Source organism: Fundulus heteroclitus, chromosome 5 (genome assembly GCF_011125445.2).
Source record: "Fundulus heteroclitus isolate FHET01 chromosome 5, MU-UCD_Fhet_4.1, whole genome shotgun sequence".
Classification (NCBI taxonomy): Eukaryota; Metazoa; Chordata; class Actinopteri; order Cyprinodontiformes; family Fundulidae; genus Fundulus; species Fundulus heteroclitus.
Genome location: NC_046365.1, coordinates 40,428,440 through 40,455,322, shown reverse-complemented (window position 1 = coordinate 40,455,322; position 26,883 = coordinate 40,428,440). Strand labels below are relative to the sequence as shown.

Sequence of the window (26,883 nt, the reverse complement as noted above, 5' to 3'; positions counted from 1 at the left end):
TCAGTGATACGAAATACATTCCTTTTATTCTTCCATCATTTCAAGAACACAGAAACAAACCAATATTCACACAAATCATTTTAGTGGGATATACATCTTCACACCATTTACACACCTTTTGCGCAAAATATTTGGGAAATTGTTGTTCTAGCTGTTACAAGCTGTCCTTTTTTTTTTAAATGCAGGCAGTCTGAAAAACCAGCCAAACATTTTTGTCTCCTCCTTATCCACCGTATCGCCTCTCTCCCAGATCATTTGGCTATGTATGTACATGATATACATTTGTTCTTAAATATCGCTTCCAGTCTATTTACATAAAAGAGCTTATTGATATTTCAAAATGGTTACAAGATGTATGCTTTAAAGCGATACTATGAGTGTCAGCTTTGGGGCTAGGGCTGTTAACAAAAAACAAAAAACATCCAGAACAAAACGAAGGCCCACCATATTTCATGAGAAGAAAGTATGTGGTGGTATTTAAAAGGCTGAAAAATAAACAGGGCTCGGTGCCGCCCGCAAAACAAAGAATCAAACGGCGGATTCTCTTTGAACACATCAGCTTTATGTAATCAATCTCCCCACGTCTCCATTCCTACGGGCTTCGCTAATGGAAAAAAAAAAAAAAAAAAAAAGTATCTGACTTGGAATCCCTTATATCCCTGAGCCTCGTTAATGTGATTGGGAAAGCAGAGCCGCTTTCCGTCTGGTATCGGTACCGCCGAGTCTGCAGCCGAGCTCCACCTCACACACCAAGGGCTCCGGCTCTGGTCCCGACGGCTCGCAGCTGGATGTGACAGATCAATGGAGGCCTCCAGGGCGAGCGCCATCAGGCTTTATCTCTGGTCTGCCGAGCTAACGCGACACATGAAACTCATTAGCCTTCGGCGTGAATGCGCCGTGATCCTTGGGCTCATGCATGAGGCGTCACATCTGAGCACATTAACTCCAGAAGCAGTCTGAAGGAGGCAAACTATATGGCTTTTTAAATATTTATGGGGGAATAATTCATTTAAAATATGTTAAAGTGATTTGAGAGGCTTATAATGATATATTTTTTTGGTATTTTGGCAAAAAAAAAAAAAAAGAAAGTCTGCTACATCTGTTGTCTCCACCTTGACAAAGTGCACACCCGTCACAGCTTCTGCCGGCTATCTCTGTGGCTCCCTGAATATAATCCGGACATGTTTTATTTCTATTTTTTTTTTTCTAATGGTGCAAAGCTCGTCCATCTCTCAAAGCTGCGAGGAGGAATGCGTGCTTGTGTGTCTTGAAGATGCGTGCTTGCGTGAGCGCGGGGATGGCGGCTCGCGGCAAACACATCAGAGCGTTTCCCATTTGCTGCCCGCTTGCGAGTTTTTGAACCCACGCCTCAGAAGTCTGTTCTGTCTCTTGTTAGTCTCTGTCTCTTGCTCCCTCTCAGTGCAGCCACAAGCCATTCTTTTCCTAAAAACTTTCCGTGGCAGATGGAGACAGAGGCCTCAGCGCCTGTGGCAGCTGCCTTGGCTTCAGATCTTCTGGCACATGTGGAGCCGGGACTTGGACGAGGAGGTGGCATCTTTCCACACCTTGCAGGAGAGGCCCTTGGCGCAGTCGCAGCGCTGGAAGATCTCCAAGCCGTGAGAGCCTTTCTTCCTCTGCTTGGTGCACACCTCGCCCTGCCGCAGCACCGGCTTGCAGATCTTGGTCCAGAAGTGACGCGCGCAGCAGTAGCCCTCCGAGCAGTCGGACGAGCGTAAGCAAGGATCCCCCTCGTGACCTTAGGGGGAGACAACGGGAAACACAAGACAGACGGGTCAAAAACGCAGCCGACAACAAACCAAAACGCCGTCTGAGTGAAACTAGAAGGTCTGGCAAAAAGTCCTCAGACTCCTTTTAACCTTTTTGACATTGTGAGGACAAGCAGCGCCTCTATTCAGACCCCTGGAGCCGATTAGAGAGAATCGTGTTTCATTGCAGGTCCAGCTGCAGGTCTCCTGGAGTAACTAGTTACATTCACTCAGTTACTTCTACTTGGGTAACATTTTGAACATTATGTACTTTTAGGTGGAGTTTTAATTTTACTGGGGTAGTGTTTTACTTGAGTAAAATGTCTGGCTGCTCTCCTCGCTGTGAGTAACTTAATTGAATAAAGAACAAACTGGTTTTAACCAAAAATGCAACAGAAAGACACATCTACAGTTTATGTTAGAGTGAGACTTCTTGTCTTATACACAAGCTTTGCTGTTTAAACCTTATTTTCTGTCAACTAAGCTCATTGAGACATTCGGAGGTCAAGTGAACACGAGGTAAACCAGAGAATGTGTCAGAGGAAGTACTTCTGACTTACTGTGCATACCTTAAATGCTGTAAATGTTATTTTCATAAGTTTTATGTTAACAAAAATTAGTTAGAAAAGTGTTTATTGTGCCTAAACTTATTTTTTTTATATATATAGCCTATTTTCTTATTTAAGTTTTTAAAATACCTGAATTTGCATCTAACTTTATAAGTCTGTCTGTCTGTCCGATTACATAATTTTTTAATTTTAAATCAGAGGCCAGATTAGTTACTCAATACTTAGGTAGCTTTATGTCCACATTCTTTTTCAGTCCTACCGGACTAATTTCTTGATTGGCTACTTTTTACTTTTGCTTGAGTAAAAATATGTTTAAGTAGTCTTAAGCTTCAGAATAGAAGTCCAGTTGTTTTATTGTTTAACCTTTTTGGTACTGATCATGACTAGTGGTTGTAGTAGTGCTACTTTTACTTGAGTAAAATGCCACAAGAAGGTCTGGTTGCCGAGAAAAACGCATAAAGTCATACAAGTATGTTTAAAACCTTTGTCTAGTGCTATACTAGTGGCAGTATTTCGCTTTTCAGCCGGGTGCCTTGTGCATTTAGATATTTTATTCCAGGGTCTTATAATAAATTGAATCAGGTGACATGGGTGCTAAGCAGGAGTCTCAGTGAGTTATTACCGATGAACAAACCAAACCTCCATTCTGTGGTTTTACTTGAGATTCACACGGAGCGTGCTGCTCTCACAGAAACCGCCAGCATGGCTCCAACTAGGTGCAGAAACAGCGAGGCGCATTGTGGTTTCTTCTCGTCTCATAATGTTATGCTTTGGGTACGCCATTGCTGACACATGAGCGGAGAGCCAATTATCAACATAGTTTGTGGACTGGCAGCGTCCATGAATACTTAAAGACCAACCAGAAGGAGAACAACAGACAGATTTAGACACTTAGAGCGTCTAAAGGTTCATTGAAGGCGTCATGTGTGGTGAGATCTTACCCTTTGGCACAGGCTTAGCCTGGCCCCGGCCTTTCTTCCTCCAGGTTTGGTCTTTGGCGTTCAGCACGTTGGGATTATCTATTGCAGAGATGTGAGGTGACAGCACACTCTCGGAGATGGAGACACATATATCTGCAGCGAAAAGGAAAAGATAGACGTCATATAAACAGCAGAGATTTGAATCAGTGTGCCATGTTGACATCATTCCTGTTCTGCAGGATTTCTCCATGGAAGCGATAGAAAATCTTAGAAAGACAAAGTAAAACACAAGGATGTATTAAAGCCCTTATTTTAGGAATACTAAGCACTTGGGCGTGTAAAGTGCTGCCATTTGACACTTTCTGGTCTCAGGCAGTCTCTGCAATGATCTATGGGATCTGTAGGATTAATCACTTCTGTTCTAAACACAGCAGAAAACCTTTATGAGTTAAAAAAAAGCACAACTTAAAAAAAAATAATGATATGTGGGTCTAAACATGGAGGAATTAAGGGGATTTTGTGGCACACCTAGTCCTGTCACGTCTGTAATGGAAGTCTGTTGCTTCTGATGCACTCTGGTTTGAACCATGATCTGTTCTGGGATAAAAACTGTGGAAATCACAGTGTCCTGCTGTACTAGGACAGGGTGCATTACATTTACCGGGACGTCACCATTTTCTTTTATTAATTTTAATAAAATGACCCGCTTCAGCCATGCAACATTTAATGACCTGCAGAATTGAGGCCTAACAATATTCTGCACATAAACATGTGAGATCCCAGAGGTTAAATAACTTTCTACTGTTAAATGACAGCAAGTCAAAGACGGTTATTAATGGTCCTTAAAAACACGTCTACAAACGCCGCGTCATGCTTTGCTCCACTGTTATTCAAGCTTCAAGCCCAAACTATGAATTTTGGTTGTGTCTGACAACTAGTTAAAAGTTTAATGAACAAATGATTGTTTGATCAGAACTTCAGTCCACTCCTAACAACAACAACAATAATAATAATAATAATAATAATAATAATAATAATGATATAAAGACCAGTGGGCCAGTCTCATCCTCCAGTATCCTCATCCCTTACTGATAATACACAATTTTAACATCTTGTTTGTTCCTAAAAAGGTTTTCATGTTTTGTAACCTGGATATATTCCTGAACACCTTCCCTACTTCTTTAATACCAGATCTTGGCTCATCTTACTGCTGCTTGCTGTGTGTTGGAGGACCAAAGCTGAGGGACAGCCTCTCACTGTCTGCCACGTATGATTCCTTTATTAAAGTGATTTTTAAATAGCCTAAAACTCTTTTATCACAACTGTCCTGTTTTTAAGCATCTAAATAAACTTCTGTTTTTGTAATTGTTGATGTAGGGCTGGACGATATAGGAAAAAACTATATCAATAAAATAGAAATCTATTTTTGATTCCTGGGTCTGCGTTGTGATTGGTTGGGAGGATGTAACAATGTAATATTTATCTACATGACTAGAATGCATAAGGAAGGAAAACTTTTTTTATTGACCCCCATCGATATATGTCTATCGATCGATATATATTGTTACTGAATTATCATCCAGCCCTGTGTTGATGTAAATAAAGTAAAGTTTTTTATTTGTCATTACACATATAATGAAATTACATAGGGGGATGGAGGGTTAGCTCTATAAATAAAGTTTATACATGTAATCTGTTGCTATATGAAATATATCTTTTGAAAATGCGCCTTAGGAGACACCAGTTTACTCCTGATGATCTACCCTTTAGTTTCAGTTAAATGGCTCCTTTTGCTTGAGCAACTTTCCGCTCTGTAAAAATGGAGAGAATGTGCAATTGATTATTTCTGCCTCGACAGGGTCATGGTTTCGTGTTTACTTTCTACTCTGCATGTATGTTAATGCTTTCCTCTGTAACGTAATCTTGTGCGGTCCTGCAGCATGAAGTTTATTTCTGTTTGGTCCGTTCACTGATTTGTTTGGATCTAAGAAACGCGGCTCCGTCTTCTCTGGTTCCAGCCCACCGAGAAGTTTTTACTGATAGGAGGAAACCTCTCAGCTCAGCTGTAAACCTCTTTGTTCTTGTCAGAGCCACGCTCTGATTCTGGGTTGGGTGCTTATCATTTGTAAGCAGGGGCCATTAGGCAGGCCAGGGAATTGCTTGGGGCCACCAGGGGCCCCCAGAGGGCCGACAAATCTTCAACCAATTCAGACCCACAACAGCAGAAAAGTTACATCTTTCTCTGAAAGTGCTGCTTAAGTAAGCAAACATGAGCATGAGACCCTCAACTCTGTTAAAATTAAGAGAAATTATCCTTTTGGAAGTGAAAAAAGACAGAAAAGACAAAATTTAACACAACAGTGGTGAGTTTAGCCTTGTTGCTTATAATTATGCTTTGAGGTGAAAAAGTTTATGTTGTTTGCTGCATAGGCACGGGCTGACAGTTGCATCAACCTCACTCAAAATGAAAAGAAATGATCCTTCTGGAAGCAAAAACAGAAAGTTAAAAAAGGAGGAAGAAGAAAAAACAGGACAGTTGTGAGTGTGATAGCTGATTGTGACTTATTTAGCTCAAAGCAATAGATCTTAAAGCAGTTTTAACCTAGTCAGACCCGTGATATGAACCTGCCTGTAAAGACTGTAACTTGTTAAGCAAGTTTGCTGTATGTGAAAAACTCTATGAAACTATAACTTTCCATTTTTTTACTCATCAAACTAAATTTGAGTTACGAGAAAAATGGACTTGATCATCTTTTAGCTACATTTCCAGAAAAGAAAATCCTCCACTATGCTTTTTAATGACAGGACCTTTAAAATTCTGATGTGCACTTTGTAATTATTAAAATCAAAAGTTTAAATGTTTGGTCATCCTGGTCTGAGGCCCCCTTGGTTTTTTTTGTCTTGGGGCCCCAATAGACCTCTGCAGCACCACTGATTGTCACACTTGGTCATAAAGAGGATTTTTATAACAAAGGTTTGACGCTCCATCCTGGAACTTTTATTCATCTGATTAACCCCCATTCAGTGCTGCCATGCCAACAGTTTCTTACTCTGATTATTTTCTGTGTTTCTCTTTTCTTCCAGCGCAGCTTTCCTTGGTAGCAATGTGTGTTCAGAAAAGTACGTTTCAGGAAAAGGATTTGGTCAACTGTCGACTGAAATGCATTAAACATAATGACCACACTGACATGAATAGATCTTAAAGGGCCTACATCATGCAAAATCAACATTTTTTTAGCTTGTAATAATGTTATTCCTTCATCAGAAATCATGGACAAAGTGATGTTTTGCATGATTCACGCCTGTCTGAGTAATTCTCATGAATTCGACTCTCTGCGCAGCAGCCCATCCTCGTTGTGGAAAAAAGAAACTGCAGAAAGATCGCAGACAGCCACCTTATTCTACAGCTAACCCATCTTTTAGGGGTACACAGTTTCATTGTTGATGTTTTTTGTTGTCAGATTGAAAGGGAATCTAAGAGTCCCGTCACTCTATTCAATGTTGGCCACTTATTTCTCTGGTGTATAAAATCATGCAGCTTTAAGTGAATAACGTTTCAGCTGTTTCTGATTCTGTAGCATACGGATCACAAGCTAAGCCAGGCTGCTGAAGATTTATTTTGGCAACTAAAAAAAATAATAATTCTTGCAATGAAACACGAAAACATGGAGAGGAACCACTTGTTGCAACTTTGAGCTGTTATTATCAAATCCTTGCTTCTTGAGTAGTACTTACATACTACTGTTATACTATGCAGACTCTCTGTCTGCACTGATAAAGATTTCCACATCTTTACATGCAAAATGCTAACACAGACGGTGTGTAGAGCTTTGAACTGCAGCCCAAGATATAAAAAAACAAAGCAGTGAAAGCAGGCATGACCAATGCTCTTCATTTCTTTATGTTTCGACCCACATTCAGAGTATTCCTAGATGATAAACGGTGCGACAGCAGCTGGAATTAGGTGTTTTATACATGACCGCCACAAACATTTTGATTGGTTGTGCCACCAGCGCCTCGTAACCATTTATTGCTCGGCTTCAGCTGTGATTCGTTTCTGAGGTGGTACAGGTTTTTTATTTCACTTACAGGAAACAGGTAAAACTTTTATAAATAGTTTAGTATTTACTTTATTTCTTGGTTCGATGTCTTTTGTTTACCTTATTTTGTACAACAGTTAAGTTGAAGTTGTTTTTTTGAATGAGGTTTATAAATGACCTAGACTTGGACTTGATGTTAAGCTAGCAGGGGGTTTCCAGTCTGAGTCATTTTGGTTGGATAAACCCTTAAAGAGATGAGGTCAATGTCTTGCATTTAGCTTTGAATTTCTGGATAACTGAAAATGTTGCTCACAGTTGCTGCAGCGGTTCCCGGGGCAGCACATGGCATCTCGGTGACAGCGCTTCTTCTTCCTGCGGCAGGACAGGCAGCGAGACGGCGCCTGCTGGGGGCTGTGGCAGTAGCTGCCAACACTGCACTCCTTGTCATTACTGCACGGATACACCTGCTGCGGACAAAAAAAACAATCAGTTATCGGGTCAGAACGTTTTCTATGGTAAAACAACACAAGACAACAGATAATATTTGATGAAACCTTGAAATCTTTCTTTAAAACATTGAATTTTATTTAAATAAAACCTGAAAACAAAAGTACATTCCTCAGCTGATTATATTAAACATTAAGAAAGCTGTTTTTTTAATCAAATTTCAAAAATTAAATGCAAAGTATAGTTATATGGTGAAGTTTGGTTTGTACTGAGCAGGATTTTAAAATAAAATACAAAATACTTAGAAGAAAAACAGTAAAATTGGACTTGTGTGCTGGACTTCATTGGATCAACTAAATCCGGTCCGGTTTGATTACAGTAGCATTTTAGATAGCCTAAAGGCAATTAAAGAAAGTTAAAGAAAAGCCATGGAAACTTCCAAAAAATAAGTAAGTGTAAACATTTTAACATAAAACTACAAATATAGAAATATAAAGAAATTTACTTGTTAAGTAACGGACAGTGTTAAAACTTTCAGCAATTGTCAAAGTCAAACAATCAACCAAAATGTAAAGAAATAGCAGGATATGAATTCTTAATATTGGGGAATAAAATTCACTATGATTTTGTTATTTTGATAAATAAACTGAATTCAAGGCATAGCGTCCATTTTTCACATAACTGACCCATCCCTTCTAATCTTTAAGACAGTGAAATTGTTTAACTGACATTACATATCAGAGTATAATTGCAAAAAGCTATTTTTCAGTGAATAATTCATTCATTAGGAGTGAATAAATGATCCACACCAACCAGCGCATACGTGAAAGCATCATTTTTCCACTGTTTTTTATTCAGAATCAAGAAATCACTTAAACAGAACCTGTCTGGCAACATGAAGCAGGCTAAAAGACATCAGTTAAGAAACAAAGAAGTCTCTGACAGCCGTCGACATAGGATTACAAAGCCATTTGTTAGGCTTTTGGACTCCAGTGAGGCAAAGCGAGAGACATTATCTACAAACGCAGAAAACATGAAACCGTGCATCAGCGACTCATGCAGGAGGTCAGAAAACAACACAATACAACATTTAAAGCTCTGCAGACCTTATGTTTCTGTTAGGGAGCTCAGATAAAAAAATGGCCTCCATGGGAGAGGCTCCAAGGCCAGAACCACCGCTGGTCCAAAATGTACATTAAGGCTGTTCTTACAAGAAAACATCTTGATGATCCGCAAGACTTTTGGGAAAAATATTCTGAAGACCAATTAGACAATTAGTGGTTGAAAATGAAAACAAGATGCAGGTTTCAAAGTGGTCTAGCCAAAGTCTCGACTTATTTCTATTCAGATGATTTGACGTGATGTTAAACATGTGATTCGTTCTTAAAAAAGCTCCAGTGGGAAAGAATTCAAACAATCCTGCAAAGAGGAGTGGGCCAAATTTTCTCACTATCACTCTGTGTTAAAGGCATTTGTTGGCAGTAAGATCAGTTATTTGGTTTAGTTGAAATTACTTTACGTTGGTTTTCAGGGCAAGTTTGTTTTCCTGCTGTGGAAAATCAAACCGGTTCTTCGATATGTTCTCACAGAACCAGTTCAGAACCATGTCCAGAATCTGTCCCAGATGAAAAGTGGAACCTGAGAGAAGGAAAAAAAAAAAACTTTTGCTGTGTTCTGTGATTAGGTGGGAACAGTAAAAAAATTCATGAAATATATGGGAAACGATTAACTTTGTGGCTGCTGAGGGCTCATCCTTTGGGTTGAAGTGTTCAACTCCAGAAAGTTGCTCTCATGCCTTTAATATGCCATTAGACAAAATGTATTCTTTAAGGCATTGTACTAAAGGGAAACCTTAACCAAACCCAACCGTCTTAGTTTTCCATGATTTATTAGAGATAATTGCCCTGGACTTTGTCTGCGACGCTTGCAGGAGTTTAGCAGACGGTTTTGAGGATTTTTGTTCAATTTGAATAATTCCAACATTTCTTTTCAACATCAAAATAATCTTTATTGGAATTGCTCTTTCCCAAAAACTGTAGCCTTCAATTGAAAAATAAATGTCATTAGGACTGCTTCTCTTTCACTCAAGCCTGACAAAGTGTTCAGAGCTTTAATGAGCTGGAACTGCAGGAAATTTTAGCAAGCAATCATGCTCCTTCATAGGTAATTTAGCTGAAATTCTACTTTGATGCCTTGTACTGAAAGAGCAAATACTCTCCAAAGTGCAGCAAAGGATACAAGGAACTCAAGTCACCACAAAAACAAAAAGACACACCTTAGCAAATATAGCGTCCCCTTCTTTTTAAAGTTAAACGCACGGTCAAGGCCGACTCATGTTTTCCACATACAGTGAGGAGTTTTATTGGAACCAGCGTCTTTATGAAATTCCTTTCGCATGCAAGTCCTTTTGTTCTTGGACTTGGAGCAGGAGCAAAGGCGTTTGCCGTGAAATGCGCCACAAATCAAATAAACTTTGTAGGCATATGAAATAAAGCGATGAAATTTGCAGTTAATCGAGAAATAAAGATGTAAAAAAAACAAAACAACAACAGCTGCATGAAAAGGCTGCGAGGCGAGGCACGCTCTGTGTTTTCATGTCTGCGGGGCCTTTTCTCTCTCTCTCTCTCTCTCTCTCCATCCTGTCGTTTCTATCCAAATCTTCCAGAAACAATCAAAGGTGTGAAGTTTTCCACACAAACTACCAGCAGGGTAAACACACAAACAGCCGAGGGAACGGGAAACCCAAACCAACGGCGCAAACTGTGTAGCTCTGGAGGCCGGCAGCGGCGGCGCTTGTTCAGCTGCCACACCAGCAGCTCCACCGCATCCACATTCAGCTGGCACTGCGCTGACAGACCCCATTTACTGTGGCTTACCACTGACAAACATGAAACGCTCAACATGGGACCCAGCATGACATATCCCAACGATCTGGCTAAAATAATTAGATCCACAATCTTAACAAAAACAACAACAAAAAAACTCGGTTCAGGGTATCAACGTCCAGAAGGATGGGTGGTCATGCCAAACAAACAACAAAAAAAACAAAACCAACAGGCATCATTTCAGACAAGAATGTTTAAATCAACAGCGTCAATATTTCAGTATGTTATAATTTCTTTCTCCTGTGCTTCAGCTTTGGAAAATTAACATGATTAGACTTTTCTGGATGATTGCCAGTCGGACTCACTGGGCTGAAAACAGATGGGAGTCGGCGACGGAGCCAAAGAAAAATTAGCCTGAATGCAAGCTGAGTGCTCATCCATCATCATGTCAGATTCCAAGAAATCAAACACTTAGCATGTTGATGAAAGTACCAGAGCCCCGATGTTTTAGAGATTTTCACCAATTCATCTTAAGCTAAGAAAAAAAAAAAAAAAAAAAGACGGCGCTCAGGGCTTTATGTATTAGGAGAAGAAGAAAAAGGAGGGAAATTATTTAAGCTGATCCATTCACCTCAGATTTAAACATATTTGCACACGAGTTAAACGGTGTGACTGTGAAGATTACTACACTCCAAACAGTTCTCCATCCGTCCATCTATTATCTAGACTCGCTTTTCTATGTAGGGCCGTAGACAGGGATGGGTGGGTGCTACAGGGCAGCATAGAGACTCACACATCTGAGGGCGATCTGGAGAGTCTAATTAGTCTAACAGTCATGTTGTTGGGCTGTGGGAGTGAACCCAGCGAGAACACACGTTTGCACAGGGAGAAACATGCAAACGACATGCAGATAGACCCCAGGCTGGGATTCGAACCGTGGACCTTTAAGCAGGGCCACAGTGCTCCCACCTGCTCCACCGTGCAGCCACTGCTCTGCGATCCGTCGACAGAGAATCCAGGGGAGGATCAAACGTTTTGCTGAGAAAGACGTTGCACTGATGCGCTCTTTGTTTGTTTTCTGGCTGGATCCCGGCCCAGTTCTGGTCCAGCACGGACACTTCATGAGACACTGATACGAGCATGTGGGATCGATCTGGCAAACTCACAGTCGGCAACGAAACTAAACACGCCCCGTGATTCACCAACATGCAGACTCCAGTCGGTGGGAGGCGTTCCATCTTTCTCTAGCTTCCCCGTCGTGAACGCTAACGTTTAGCGTGCTAACCGAGGCCTGCGGAGCGTGACATTCAGCTCTGTGTGTGTTTTTTATTCTTTTATTGCTCTGAACGCTGTACGCTCTGACTTTGGCATACGTGTCTAGGGTTTCTTAAGAAAGATGACTTTTTAACTGGCCTCCAGGTTTTCCCCTTTTGAATATTCTTTCATTCTGCAGTATTATGGATGTGAAAATGTACAAAACTCCAACGGAGGCTAATGATGTGGCAATGACAGTTGTCTCCTTTGTCTTTCCGTCTTGGCGTTGTGTTGAAAGACTCCTGGATCATCATCAGACCTGCCTTGTATCTCTTTCCCAGATCAATGGGCAACGACTCTTTGATTACTGCTCATATTTTCCCCTTTGGCATCCCTATCAGACATAAATTTGGGTTTCAGAGCTGGCTGCTTTGGGCTGGCTCTGGATGATGGAGCCACTCACCCTGTCCCTGATGCTGAGCCCAGCCACCCTGCAGATGAAGCTCCTTTCCATCCCTTCAGTTCAGGATCTTGGTATTTTCTCTGGTGGAGAACCGCGGCCTCAAACTGATTTATCGATATATGTAGATCAAGAGGATTCGATCCACAGCGGGTCGCTATAATGTCCTGTTAAAATTATCGAAGCAGCAAGGCTGTAGCTATGTTTTCCCATTGGAAGCTTTATTTTTCCCAGACTCTAGACAGCCGAATTGCTGCTGTCCTGTTTGTTTTTTGGGAATCTGACCTTTTTCCTGGTGTGAATCACAAACACACGCAGACAAATGTGGTCTTTCCAAACCACTTAGTCTGCAAATCTTATCCCTGTTTAATTATAAGTTCCAGAAATCCTCTAATCATTTTGTTTAATTAGTTCTTAGCCATTAATGTGTTTAATGTAAAATCGCGGAAGTGGTTTCCACTTTTCTTAGACCCTTGTTTACTATTTAAGTAGATTAATGCAGTAAATGTTGTGCATTGCGCAGCATTATGAACTGCAGCTCTGCCATGTTGCATAATACATAACAACACATTCAGGGCAGGTAATGATACTGGATACCTGGCTGCAATTTAAAGAAGGTTTAAAGGCATTAAAAACTGAGAAGAGCCCAACCCTCTTGTGCCACATCTGTTCTGTTTGTCAAGCAACGTCTCTGTGTAGAAATGAAGTGTTTACAACCCTCAGCCGTCTCTTAAAGCATAAACTATCATTTTAAATTTCTGTTTGAGGATGGATTAAAGGTGCAATAATCGGGTTTGGAGACTCTGGTGTCTGGAGAGGACCAGGTTGGCTGCCGTCGTCCTAATCACCCCGCGGCTCCAGTCCCATGCCTAATAAACAGACATTAAGATGGTCCTCATCCCCCTCCTCAAGAAGACAAATAGTCCTGCTGCCTAATTACAACAGTGTGTCGTAACTCCGGTTACTGCCTTAATCTGATCTAATACTTCTCAGATTGTGTGAAAATACTTTTTTTTCTGAATTAAAGCATGTACTTCAAAGCTGGAATCTGTGTATTAAGAGAAATGCGCACATTCCCGAGGGCCGCCGCCGCCGCCGCAAACACGAGCGGGAGGCGAACTGGCTGGAAATATGAGGAGAAGTTTGGGAATGTACAGCTGGAATTTTTCTCCCCCTGACAAGAAAAATGTGCTGTTATCTAAATACGAAGACAAGCGGGGCCAGCCGCATGCTGGGCCACTTCAGATGTGTCCGTCCGGCGAAGCGGCAGCTTTAGATCAGTCAATGCACTTTAAAGGCCGGCGTAGACGAGGACCGGAGGACACCTCTTCCATCAAGACTGAAACTGAAAGACGGATCTTTGAAAGCCGGCGCTGCCTGAACCTCAGACCACAGCTGATAATCTTGCCACGTCCTGTCGTGTTTTCAAACACCTCGTCTGCTGCTTCTGAGGGACATTTAGATGCATCATCCTCATCTCATATCTGCTCCCTTATATTTACCTTCACACATAAAAGCGCAGGCCTGGATCCTGCACAGGAAGTGGGTAAACACGCCGTATGCTCTGGATCCTCTCCTGGCATGCTGGTGAGGTGATAAAGGAAGAGACAGACGGCGATCCATATGGGAAACCTCAGGTCTGCTGCGGGAGCAACAATCTACAAGGGATTTATTGCAGGATATACACGGCTTTGAACAATCTTCCCCGGTCTCTGAGATCCCGTATTTACCTCCACACACCCATACCAAAGTGATGAGGTCATTTCCAAGGAAGTGCTCCGCATACAAATAACACATAGAAGGTATTTTCTACTTAGGTTTAGTCTGCATCCTGGACTATCCTGGAGACTATCCTGAACAGACTGGACTATCCTGGAGAAGAACAACTAAAAAGTCCTGATGTAGTCTTCTCTTCATTTAATAGCTTTATGAATTTATTTCTGTACGCAACGAGGCTGTTATCTTGGAGGCTTATTGCATTTAGAATGGTGGTAGCTCCTTCAACTGACCGTGCTTCATCCATCCATCCATCCATCCATCCATCCATCCATCCATCCATCCATCCATCCATCCATCCATCCATCCATTATCTAGACTGGCTTAGCTGTCCAGGCTCATGGGAGAGTGGGGGAGAGGGGCTGGTGTTTATCTCCAGTGGTCATTGGGCGAGAGGCGAGCTCCACCCTGGACGGGTCATCAGTCCATGACAGAGTATGAGCATTTTTCATCAGTCCATCCATCCATCCTCTTCCTCTTATCCGGGGTCGGGTCGCGGGGGTAGCAGCTTCAGTAGGGAGGCCCAGACGTCCTTCTCCCCGGCCACTTGGGCCAGCTCCTCAGGAGGAATCCCAAGGCGTTCCCAGCAGAGAGACATAGTCCCTCCAGCGTGTCCTGGGTCTTCCCCTGGGCCTCCTCCCGGTGGGACGTGCCCGGAACACCTCACCAGGGAGGCGTCCAGGAGGCATCCTGACCAGATGACCGAGCCACCTCAACTGGCTCCTCTGGACGTGGAGGAGCAGCGGCTCTACTCTGAGTCCTCCCCGGATGACTGAGCTCCTCACCCTATCTCTAAGGGAGAGCCCAGACACACTACGGAGAAAACTCATTTCAGCCGCTTGTATCCGGGATCTCGTTCTTTCGGTCACGACCCAAAGCTCGTGACCATAGATGAGGGTAGGAACGTAGATCGACCGGTAAATCGAGAGCTTGGCCTTTTGGCTCAGCTCTCTCTTTACCACAACGGATCGGTACAGCGCCCGCTTCACAGCAGACGCTGCACCAATCCGCCTGTAGATCTCCCGCTCCATCTTTCCATCCTAAACTCCTCCAATTAGGACAGGAAATCCTCTCCGATCCAGAGAAGCCACTCTACCCCTTTTCTGGCTCAAGAATTTTTTTTATGTAAAACCAAACCCAAGTTTACAAATCATGGAAAAATTTAAAATGCCATAAAAACTTAACCACTTTGATCACTTCAGAGTTGGCACCTTCAGGCCATGGAAGTTACAGTCAGTTTTAGACGACATGTTTAAGTGTTGTTGTTTTTGCTCTTTTTAAAGAGACGCACTAATTTTGGAGCATTAAATTGTCAACAATTAGATATGAATAATCAAGAGAAGTTTTTTTGTATTGGTTGGAACCCAAGAGCACCATGTATGTAACTAGTTTAGGATATAAAGACGGTATAAGAGCAATGCACCACAGAGTCAGTCAGTCAAATTAGGAATTTAGTCTTACTCATCTCTGGCTGGCTTTAAGGAAAACTGTATTTTTGTTTTCTTCTCTTCATTAAAAGCATCAGAAATGAAATCTCCATCTTATTCCATTCAATGAACACATGCATAAACAGCTGTTTGTGGATGTCAGAAGGAGGTTATGGACATATGGAGATGCAGAGACAGTGCCAGACAAGATGCGCACCGAGATTTTAAAAGCTCTGTACGTTGTTAGCCTGCCTGACCTCCCGTTATAATGTAGTAGTAATAATAATAATAATAATAATAATAACAATAATAATAATAATAATAATAATAATAATAATAATAATAATAATAATACATTTTATTTGCAATGCACTTTACATGATAAAAAAACTCAAAGTGCTACAAGTGAGATTCTCAGGCAAACAAAAGCATCAATGTAAAATATATATATGTATGTATATATGTATAAATAGTGCAACAACATTATTGAGTGAGGTTAAAACTCAAGTTCAGCTAAAAATAAATGTTTTTAGTTCTTTTTTAAAAGTTTTGTCTTTGGTTCTCTCAGACGGTCAGGGAGGGTATTCCAAGTCCGGGGAGCGGTCGAGCTAAAGACCCGATCATGGTGCTCAGCTTAGTTCTGGGGAGTGAGAGGCGATTTGACATTTCTGAGCGGAGGGATGGTGTTATAGTGAGAGGGGTGAGCATTTCTTTTAGGTATGGTGGAGCATCTCCATCGATGCATTGGTGGGTGAGGATGGAGACCTGGTATTCAACTCTAGCAGAAACAGGAAGCCAGTGAAGTGAGTGGAGAATGGCTGTAATACGGTCGTACTGTCATCAGGATCCTTGCAGCGCAGAGGACAGGAAAAAACATGTCAATGAGGCGGCCAGCATCGCTGTCCCAGGTTTTAAAGAAGGGGAGATCACACGACTCATGAGGAAAGATCCTGGGTGCTGTGAATGCAGTGAATCTGTATCTAAACCTTCTATAACCAAAGTAAGAGCTTTCTCAGCACAGAGTTTAACTTGTTCCCAGTGTGGGTTGCCCTCCTCCAGGGCTACCACGTTCTCCAGATCTTGTTTATGGCGTAGTTGTTGAGAAGAGGTTTCCTGGTTTAGGAAAATCTGGGTCTCATCTTTGCTTTTTGCTGACATGAGAGTTCGGGCGATCAACCATTGCCTCTGACAATGGTTGATTGCTCCCTTCGGTTCAGGGATGCTCTTCTGTGAATCACAGTAGTAGCTCAGTGTGTAGTTCACAAGTTACTGTCGGATGGTGCGGAGGATGGATGGAGGCACCGTTGCTTCATCTGCAGTGACGTTCAGGGCAGTGAAGAAAGACAGAAACAGCTAAAGCAAAATGCTTTGAGTGAAAGGACAATATAGCTGGATAAGGTCATCAGGAGGGCCAGCTGGGTCCTGAGACGCTGCCTGGACTTTATAATCTCTGCTGCTCCCAACAGACATGATAAGTGTTTACATCATGCTAATGGACGCACAGGTTCTGATCCGATCATTGATTGTTTACACTGTTCCCAGATGCTAAGGTACCTTGCCTTATCTAGGGATGCTGCTGCACCATCATGCATGTTGCATATTCTGTTATCGAGTGTTATGTAAATAGGCTGGAGGTTTTGTTTCCACTGTTAAATATTTTCCACTGTACAATATTTCTCTGCTATTTACTTTTACCTTCTAATCTTGGTGTTTCTGTAAAGCTAATTTTAGATCAGACTGGTCTGTTCTTCTTTTCATTGCTAATAATTGTGTGCAACTGAACTTTTCCGTTGACAATAAAGGAATTCTTATCTTATCTTATAAAACTTTAGAAATGGTTGTTTGGGCATTCTTTCACCTTTCTGCTTCTGTACACATCCATTTGTGTAGGAGGTTTGCTTTGCCTCCTGCTTTGAATGACGATTTAATGATAAATTTGTAATCTTTGTTATGAACGATCCATATTTTGATGTTAGTCAACATTTTTTCCACTGTTAATACCGATGGCACTATTTAAAGTTAAGTGGTCTGGATCTAAATTAAAAATCTCCCTTATTATCCCACGTTTACATTTAAAAATTAGACATGCTGCACACATGGGGCCCTGGGGCCTTTGTATCTGTGATTATCTTCTCAGAGTGTGGGTGTGAATGATTTTCTTGATTAAATGGGGCTAATATTATGACCAATATTGTGTCAAAGTATGTCTAAACCAAATACAAATATTTTAGTTGTGCTTAGGACTAAAGCTGATTAAGGAAGGAAGAGTGAAAAGAAATTACGAGTTATGTTTTTAAGCGTGTTGTTCTGCAGGGTTGAAATGGTGAGCTTTTCTTAGGAGGGGAACAAGATAGTTCATTCAGAAAATTTCAAGACTAGTTAGCAGACCAGTCATCCATTAACAGTAAATTAAGTAGCAGTTTAAAATGTGATGGGGATAGTTCTTAATTTATATAATACTTCTCCAGTCATCCTGACCACTCAGAACCACATTTCTGAGGCACAAACTTTGATTTGGTGACCTAAGACTTGACTTGGTTGTTTTAGAAATGACTTTGACTTGAATGTTAATGACTTAACTTGGACTTGAGCGTCTTTATTTCAAATAACTTGAGGCCGGCATTGAAGTAAAAGAATTGACCAAGTTAATAATAGCAGTAAAAATATTGTCATCAACATTTCAGGAATAACTCATTATGAGTTGTTAATGACTTAAGACCTGGCAGATCCTTTAGCTATCAGGCTCCTCTCCTGTGGAACCAACTCCCAGTTTTGGTCCGTGAGGCAGACACCCTGTCTACTTTAAGACTAATCTTAAAACTTTCCTTTTTGACAAAGCTTATAGTCAGAGTGGCTCATGTTACCCTGAGCTACCTCTATAGTTATGCTGCTTGGTCACCCCTGAGCCTGGTTCTGGTTCTGCTGGAGGTTCTCCTCCCTGTTAAAGGGGAGTTTTCCTCTCCACTGTCGCTTCGTGCATGCTCAGTATGAGGGATTGCTGCAAAGCCATCAACAATGCAGACGACTGTCCACTGTGGCTCTACGCTCTTTCAGGAGGAGTGAATGCTGCTTGGAGAGACTTGATGCAACCTGCTGGGTTTCCTTAGAGAAGAAACTTTCTGACCAACCTGGAGGATCTGATGGAGTCTGACTTTGGAAAGAGCCTTGAGATGACATGTATCATGAATTGGCGCTATACAATATAAATAAAATTTAATTGAATTTAATTGAATTTGAAACTTAACCCTAACCCTAACCCTTTACTTATTTGTGACTTGGGAAGTAATGACTTGTTCCCATCTCTGCCACATTGACCAAAATAATCTCACTAAGGCTCACAAATTCACTGACTAATGGGAAGGTGTCTTGAGGTTAAGTGTCTTGCCAGGGGGCACGTCGAAATGTGATGGGGTGGTGAGCTGGAAACAAACTCACAATCTTCCAATTGCTTCCAAACTAGTCTGCCCACTGAGTCACAGAGGTGAGATCTTTACTCTTCCTGTTATTCTTCTACAGAGGAAAGCTGTGATAAAGCGTCAATGACAGACGTGTTCCCTGCAGCCGTGCTTTTCACGCTCCGTCTTGGACGGCAGGAGACGCGTCAGAGCTCCGGCTCGTAACCTGAAGCCATGAATGGTGTTAATGAGCGCCAGGGGCCCGGAGGAGTCAAATAAACAATGTCAGTGAATAAACAGACTTCATATGCCCTGGAAGCACAGACGGCCTGTATCGGATAACATAGGGATGACTGCGCACCAGTCACTCACACTAACCATGTCTTCAAACACTGCTTCTTTCATCACCCAAAACACATGTGTTTACAGCCAGGACTCCAGAAAGTAGACCGTCTTTAGCCTAAGTATACGCTCTGAGTTGATCCAACACAAGGAAAAGGTACCTCTTTAAACAGCATCATTGGAAAAAAGGAGGAGGCCTTCCCGGGAATCTGGGAAGTGTGTTTGCTCCTTTTTCAGTAGATACACAAAGGTCTCCTCGGTCATCAGAGGGAACGCCACACACAAGCGTCCCAAAGGGAAGTGGGGTTTGGGGGAGTAGTCCTGAGCAGTCAGTATCTTACCTGCAGTCAGAAGGGTCTGAGGCAGGGAGAAATTCTCATAAAGTCTTTAAACAACCGCTTGTACTAAATCAGGAGAGAATCTAAATCGTTTAAAATAACTCAAACTGATTATTATTTTTTTTACAGCACTACACTTTTGCATCATACTGGGTAAGATTAACACACGTCATTAAGGAAAGCACTCAGGGTGTGTGGCAAAACTCACAGACTTGAGTTTAAGAAATCATTTAAAACAAATTTGATGCAGTATGAACTTGACCTGGACAGCTAGGGAATGTGTCTGATGTGTCTTAGATGTCTCAATATTGTGCTTTGGAGCGGTTCGCTGCTGAGAAGAGAGTCCTCCACCTGAAAAAGGCAGAGACTGCCCCCTCTGGGTCCGGGGTCAGTCTCTGCCTCAGATGGAGGAGTTTAAGCATCTTGTTGTCTCGCTCACCAGTGATCAGAATCAGAATCAGAATCAGAAATACTTTAATAATCCCAGAGGGAATTATTAAAATATCTAATGGCAGGATGGAGGAGATGGACAGGCGGATCGGGACATCATCTGCAGTAACGCGGGTGCTGCTCTGGTCTGTTGTGGTGAAGGAAGTGCTGAGCCGAAAAGCAAAGCTCTTGATTTACCGGTCCGCCTACGTTCCGACTCTCACTTATGGTCAGGAGGTATGGATCATGACCGAAAGAACGAGGCCACGGATAGAAGCAGCTGAAATTAGTTTCAGGCTCAGCCTTAGAGACAGCGTGAGGAGCTCTGTTTTCTGGAGCCGCTGCTTCTCCGCATCGAAAGGAGTCAGTTGAGGTGGATTGGACATCTGATCAGGTCGGGCCGGACAATAATTCAGTAACAATATATATCGATCGATAGACGTATATTGATGATAGAAAAAAAGGGTCAATAAAAAGTTTAATAGGGTAAAAGTTTCCTTCCTTTTATTAACTGTTTAGGTTAATATTACAGTCATTACATCCTCCCAACCAATCACAACGCAGACCCAGGAATGTTGAGTCACTAAGCCCCGCCCCCTTCAAAGAGTCGAGAGAGCACATGTTCTTTTTCCTTTTTTGAAAAAGCTTTGGTAAAAAGTTGGTTGAATAAAGGGTTTAGTTTGAATTCAGTGTTTGTGTCTGTATACAGGTCGCTAAGCAACAGCATAAAATGGCCAGGGCTGCACTTGAAATCTCCGTTTTGAATTTGTTGATAATTATTGATATTGATCAGTATGATTTCTGTTTTATCCATGTGCTTTTTTTCCAATGTTGTCCAGCCCTATGATCAGGATGCCCCCTGGGTGCCTCTCTTTGGAGGTTTTCTGGGTACGCCCATGGCTGTAGTCCAGATTTGCCCTCATGAGTAAAACACCGTCTTATGTGGAGAAAAGTGAGAGTTACGTAATCACTGCATGGCTCATTGATATAAAGCATTCAGGTGGCATGGTACTCACATGTTTCTCTGTTTTACAAGTGTGATATTTCTAAAGCCCTACTTCTAATACAGCGTAGTCTAAGCATATTATAAAAAGAAAAACCTTCTACTTTCTTTCTTTCCTTTTCCTAAACAGTCACCTTCTGTTGCGAGAGGACAGGCAGGAAGAGCCGTCCTAAAGGGACATCTGCTGCACAGATTGTTCAAGAAAGTTAATCTTTGTTTGCACAGAATAAAGCAACTGGTCAGATCTGATCGCCATGATGCTTCCTGCACCAGCTGTTTGTCATCCCTCTTCTTATGTGTAAACGTAAATGAACAAAAATAAAAGCTATTATAGAACTTCCTCTGTATCATTAAACTGTCTCTGGGACCCCAGAGCGCTGCACAGCTGCCAGTAAACTCCCAGAGAAAGGTGTAACTGGATCTATCTTTATCCTGCGAGCAGTGGTGGTTCGTGCAAGAATGGCGACCTGGGTGAGCCCCGTCTTACGCACACACATGCCTGACAAAGCATGTTCTCCAAGACAACTAACTTCTCACAGCGCAACTTCCCAGAACCACGAAGAACTAAGAAAATGCCGCTCTGGTTGACGTTAGACCTCCAGCTTCCACGTGGATGTACAGAGACACACTGATCCGTCTATACGTCGTGTTTTACTCACTTGTTCCAGCGTAAAGTGGCCCTAAAAATAATGAAATAAAATAAAGGTATCATGAATCCCACACTGTGCTTTAAAGAATCCGAGTCAAGCAATCCAGTTCAGGAGAGTCTAAGAAAGTTTTCCTTTCAGCAAGAGTCCAGATTTCATTAAATAATTTAACTTAAAGGTGCTAATCGCATATGAACTTTATCCTCATTAGGCAACCCCGGAGTACAGCCGTGTTGTTTTACGCTTTTATTCTGTACCTAACTTACAATACCCGCTGACTGGGCCTACAATAAGCCATAGAAAGGCGCTAACTTTTTTATTTGCAGGTAATAGAGGGACCTTCAGACCTTGACGCCTTGGGTGGCAAGCCACGGTGCAGAGGAGCGATAATACATTCACCCACTGACTCACAGCCAAAGCAAAGCAATGCAACGCGACAGCTTAGCCATGAATCAGTTTGTGGCATACTGGCACCAGGGGTTTTTCTAAATTTCAGCTTCAGCGTGCCCATTTTCCAAACCTGCACCCAGAAACTTTAATCGCAATAATTAGCTTCACGAAATGACGGTGAAAATGTATTTAGGTGCCCACCCTGAGGCGCTTTGGGAAGAAAACCCCACAGTGATTAGTTCCACAGTAAAACTGAGATGATTAACCATATAAAAAAAAAAAGACTCTGAATGATGAGATGCAGCAGCTTGAGTCCACTGGAAAAAAATATTCTACAAACCAGAACAAAGATGCACAACGAGCGTATGACGTCTGAACCGTCAACCTGCCATAAAAGCTGCGAGGCGTCTTGATTTGGATGAAACCCGCCGTGGCATGGTGATGGTCTCTGCGCATGCATGTCCTTTCCCCATAGTCCACTTCTCCAAAACCACCGAGGACCACTGCAGTCTCACCGACATAAGCAGCCGTTCAATTTGCGGTTTGGCAGCGCTGCTTGAGGTTGGTTTTCCACAAAGTGTGGCTTTTCTAATAATTCCTCCATCTGAGCTGGCCGCCCCTTGCTGTCAGCACTTAGCAGGTATTAAAGGACTTCACCGCAACAGCAAATGATATCGCAGGAAAAACAAGAATAAAATTGGCATTTTTAATCTGAAAACAGAGCTGAGAGGGAGATGGAGAAAAGCCACGCGCTGCTCACAGAGACACAGAGAGGCGGTTTTAACAACCCCGACTTTAACTTTGAAATCCCAGCGATTAGATCTGATGTTATACAGCAATTGAGTATTTAGGGATGTAAACCCGATCAGGACTGATGGGACTTTGTTGAACCAGTGTTATCGGACCACATTCTGCGCCGGTGTTAGCGTATCCCTCAGAGGCCCCTATAAGAGTCCCATAATCCCAGCAAGCGTCTGGACCGCTTTAATGGCACTAAGACCCAGACAGAAAATTACCCCAAGTGTTAACTTTTTCTCCCATTTCTGCTGCATTAATGATTTACTGTGGATGTGAGCGGCTCCCGACGGCGGCGTCAGGTTTGAGAAGGCAATTAGAGGTTTACGAGGGATCCGATGCTCAAAATTTCCACTAACGATTCACACATGACAGGAAGAGCTTGTTTTGATTTTTAATTCTGTGATTTCTGGGTGAGATCCTGAACCAAATCACAACTTCCACATTGGGAACTTTAGTAAAATTTGATACAATGGTTTTCTAAAGACTTTGGACTGCACTTGATCCTTGCTACTTAGCAATCTAACACAGGAATGTCAAACCCAGGCTGAATTATCCCACAAAGAATACATTTGAAATGTTTTATCTTTTATTTTATTTTTAAGATACAAAAATTAGGTCATTGAAATGTTTGTTTTTTTGGCACAATAAAATAAATCAAGTGTGAAAACTGACATATTTAGGCTGGTCAGACAAAAACTGGATCATCTGATTCTGCAATAGCGGAATAAGCTTTAAAACACATCTTATGATCTCTGTTCATGAAGATACCAGAAAAATATCTGTTACAGTGGTATTAAGATTATTAAGAGCACCTTAAATGGTGTTTAGAGTAACAGTCACAGTGTGCAGACTGATTAAAGCTGAACTGAATTATTATCAGAGAATTACGGTTATTGGAAAATAAAACATTTACTCTTTATGTGAAAGAGGATAAAAGAGCTACTTCAAAGATTTGGGGGATTTAAGCCCATTTAAGAACGACGGCTGTTTTAAAACTTCTTAGACCACTCAGACCTAATTATTTTTACAATAAAGACAGATTTTTGATAAAGAACTCTCTGATTTATGACACATTTATTCTTTTTACAAAAATAAGTGAATTGAATGCTTTTCAGAAGATTAACACTCAGTGAAACATTTGCTTCAAAAAACTGCCTCAGCATTAAGGGTAAACAAAAAAAAAGCTTTGATTATTAGATTAGTCTAAATTATTACAGATTGAAGAACGTTTCTTTACAAAAACGCATGAGACGTTTTTTTTCATCTTGTGAAAACTCAAACATGTTTTAGGTGATCAAGACTACTTTTAATGGTATCTGGCATAAAAGCTGGAAAAGCTGGACAAGTTCAACCTGAATCAATAAAATTATCTTGAAAGTTCAAGTTGTGAAGCCTGAAATACACCAGAAGGGTCATTTTAGTGACTTTTTTAAAAAAAATGCGTTGACCATCTTAAATGCTTTAAAGCCTGAAAACCATGAAATCATCCCTAGACTGATTTATTCTACAGTGACTGAAGAATCTTAGAAATACAGTTTTTAATGTCTGAGACCCTTTACCTGATTTCTATTTGTGAAAACACCCCAAAAAAATGTCAATTTCAAAGCTTTTTTAGAGCATAAACACACTTCAAAAGGTGTCAAACGTAAGACCGCAACGCTTAAATGGAACCCGGACTTAATTATAATAAACTCACTGAAGTTTCAGCAACTGTTTCTAAGTGTTTGAAGACGGATCCCATCAAATTTGATCTGAATCCCCCAAAAGCAATGAAATCACAGCGTGTTTGTGGTTGTTTTAACAGAGTAAAGGATTTTCAAACGCCAACCAGCCTGTAATCAGAGCAAACTGTCCATATTTGAGGCTAAACGCTTTAGATTCTAAACCACGGCGGATTAAGTGCAGTCCAGGCTTCCAAAAAGCTGAGACAGCCCTTAAAGTCTCTCAGTTGCATTTGTGGAAAAGAAGAAAAGAAATGGATTGATGATTTTTATACCAGTCTGTTTTATTCCTGTGAGTAAAACCACGGCAGGCATTAGATCCTGATAACCGGGATGACAGAAACCTACCTGCGGATGGATGCGGTGCTTCCTGGCCACCGGGGCGGAACGGTTCGCCGCCGGGGTCGGCGTCTCCTCCAGGGAAGAGGGCCTGATGGAGTTCGCTTTCGGACGCGCCTCCGACACCTGGGATGCCTCCGTCCTCACAGAAGCGGCGAGAAAGAGCACAACGCAGCATCTACTCCAAACTGAGACGAGCATCCTCTAAATGATTACCGTGGCTTAAAAACAAGAACAAAGCTTTTTTTTTCCCGTGGAGCGGCTTAACGTTTTTGTTTCTGAGCGGGGAAGCGTGCGCCCCGGCACTGTTCCTGCGCCGCGCACAGAGCGCACTGATGGAGCTATGCGAGACGCGCAGGGAAACGGGAGAGTTTCAGGATGAAGGGGTGTGCGAGGAGGTCTCCACCGGGTCCCCGTCAGGCTCTGAGTGGCTCTCCGTCCTCCAGCAGACTCCTTTATGACCTCAGATACTTTCTTTTTATAGGAGTCTAATGAGTTTTCTTCCTCCGCCCCCATTCAGCATCTGACAAAGACTGAAACTGATCTGTGCGCCGCTGCTCCTCCACCCCGACTGCAGGAGCCTCCGTCAGGAAAAGCCTATAAAATTATACACTGTGTGTTTTAACTTGAGCACTTGACCCTTTTTACTAGGAGGCAAAATGGGGAAAAAGGGACTTAAAGAAAAAGTCCGAGTTTGGCTGGTTTAAAAAGGGTCTTTGTAAGCGCAGAGGAAATGTTTCCGCCTTCACAGTAATAAATACATTTATATTTGAGACTCAGCACTAATTTAACGTCCATTCTGACTCTGGCATGAAGTAAAAACTATGATTTTTTCCCTCCGCTACAGACATGGTGATAAGGGATAATCCAGGAACCGTGGAGGCTGATTTTACAGTTCCTTACAAATTACATCTTGAACTTTTCCACATTTTTTCCCCGTTACAAACGAAACCTTTAATGTATTTTATCCAGATATTTGATGTGACAGTCGGAAAAAAAGTTATTTATAAGAGTGAAGTAGGAGGAAAATGATACATGATTTTCAAAATGTCTTGCAAATAAAACTCTGAAAACTGTGAAATGCATCCCCTTCACTCTGAAACCCCCAATTAAAGCCTGAAGCAACCAACTGCTGTCAGAAAACTCTTGGTTACTCTGTAGGAGCTGCAGAGTGCTACAGCTCAGGTGTAAGAATTTGTTTACAGGAAAACTCTGCTTTGTATAGTGCAAAAATCTGGCCTTTATGGAAAATCTGCAAAAAGGAAGTTGTTGTTCTGAGAAAGCCATAAGAAGCATCTATTTGACACAAGTCATGCGGGGGACACGGCAAACATGTGGAAGGAGGTCTTCCAGGGGTATAAGATCAAAATGAACCTATATGAACATCAGACACTGACTTTACACGTCACCCTGAATACTCAGTGCCTGTGATGAAACATGGTGATGGTGGCAGTATGCTGTGGGGATGCATCTCTCCAGCAGCAACAGGAAAGCTGGTCAGGGTTTAAAGAAAGAACGATGGAGCTAAATAATGAGCTGTCCTATAAAAGAAACCTTTTAGAGGGTGCAACAAAAATTTAGATTAATGTGAATATTTCCAGGACAACCAACCTAAACACACAGCCAGAACTGCGTGCATTCATGTGTTAGAATAAAGTTCAGACCTAAACCTCATTAAGAATCTGCAACAGGATGTATAATGGGCCTTTGGCTGATACTCTGCATCAGTTTCAGATCATTTCAGATAACTTATTTGTAAGGCATCTAAAAAACCCACATTTCATTTTCCTTTTACTTCGAGATCAAGTTCTACTTTGTGTTGGTTTATCACGAAAAATCCCAGTAAAACACATTGAAGTTTGTGTTTTAATGTGAAGAAATGTGGAATAGTTAAAGGGATCTGAGAAGATTTGAAAGGATTTCCCCGTCAGTATGACTCCATTCATGTCATTCGTCTGGGGAAACAAGCATGAGTTCTTTTAGCTTCCGGACGCTAT

At 41.8% G+C, this 26,883-nt stretch overlaps 1 protein-coding gene across 2 annotated transcripts; it reads right to left on the bottom strand.

Annotated features, from left to right (window-relative positions):
• On the bottom strand, positions 1-25,416 carry dkk2 (dickkopf WNT signaling pathway inhibitor 2). 2 transcript variants are annotated; one of them, XM_021310728.2, is made up of 4 exons: positions 24,896-25,416; positions 7,609-7,759; positions 3,277-3,408; positions 1-1,756 (listed from the first exon to the last, which is right to left on the bottom strand). In XM_021310728.2, the coding sequence occupies exons 1-4, from the start codon at positions 25,085-25,087 to the stop codon at positions 1,506-1,508; spliced, it is 726 nt and encodes a 241-aa protein (XP_021166403.2). In that variant the 5' UTR covers positions 25,088-25,416; the 3' UTR covers positions 1-1,505. The 2 variants fall into 2 exon arrangements, with proteins under 2 accessions (XP_021166403.2, XP_012708185.2); XM_012852731.3 differs by having other exon boundaries at positions 7,609-7,762; positions 24,896-25,415.
• Between the last annotated feature and the right edge of the window lie 1,467 nt (positions 25,417-26,883).

Coding starts and splice junctions, on each gene's coding strand:
- dkk2 (XM_012852731.3), bottom strand. CDS start 25,087: ATGCTCGTCTCAGTTTGGAGTAGATGCTGCGTTGTGCTCTTTCTCGCC. Junction 7,763..24,895: donor AGCACCGCATCCATCCGCAG/GTAGGTTTCTGT, acceptor TTTTGTCCGCAG/CAGGTGTATCCGTGCAGTAA. Junction 1,757..3,276: donor GGCTAAGCCTGTGCCAAAGG/GTAAGATCTCAC, acceptor TCTCCCCCTAAG/GTCACGAGGGGGATCCTTGC.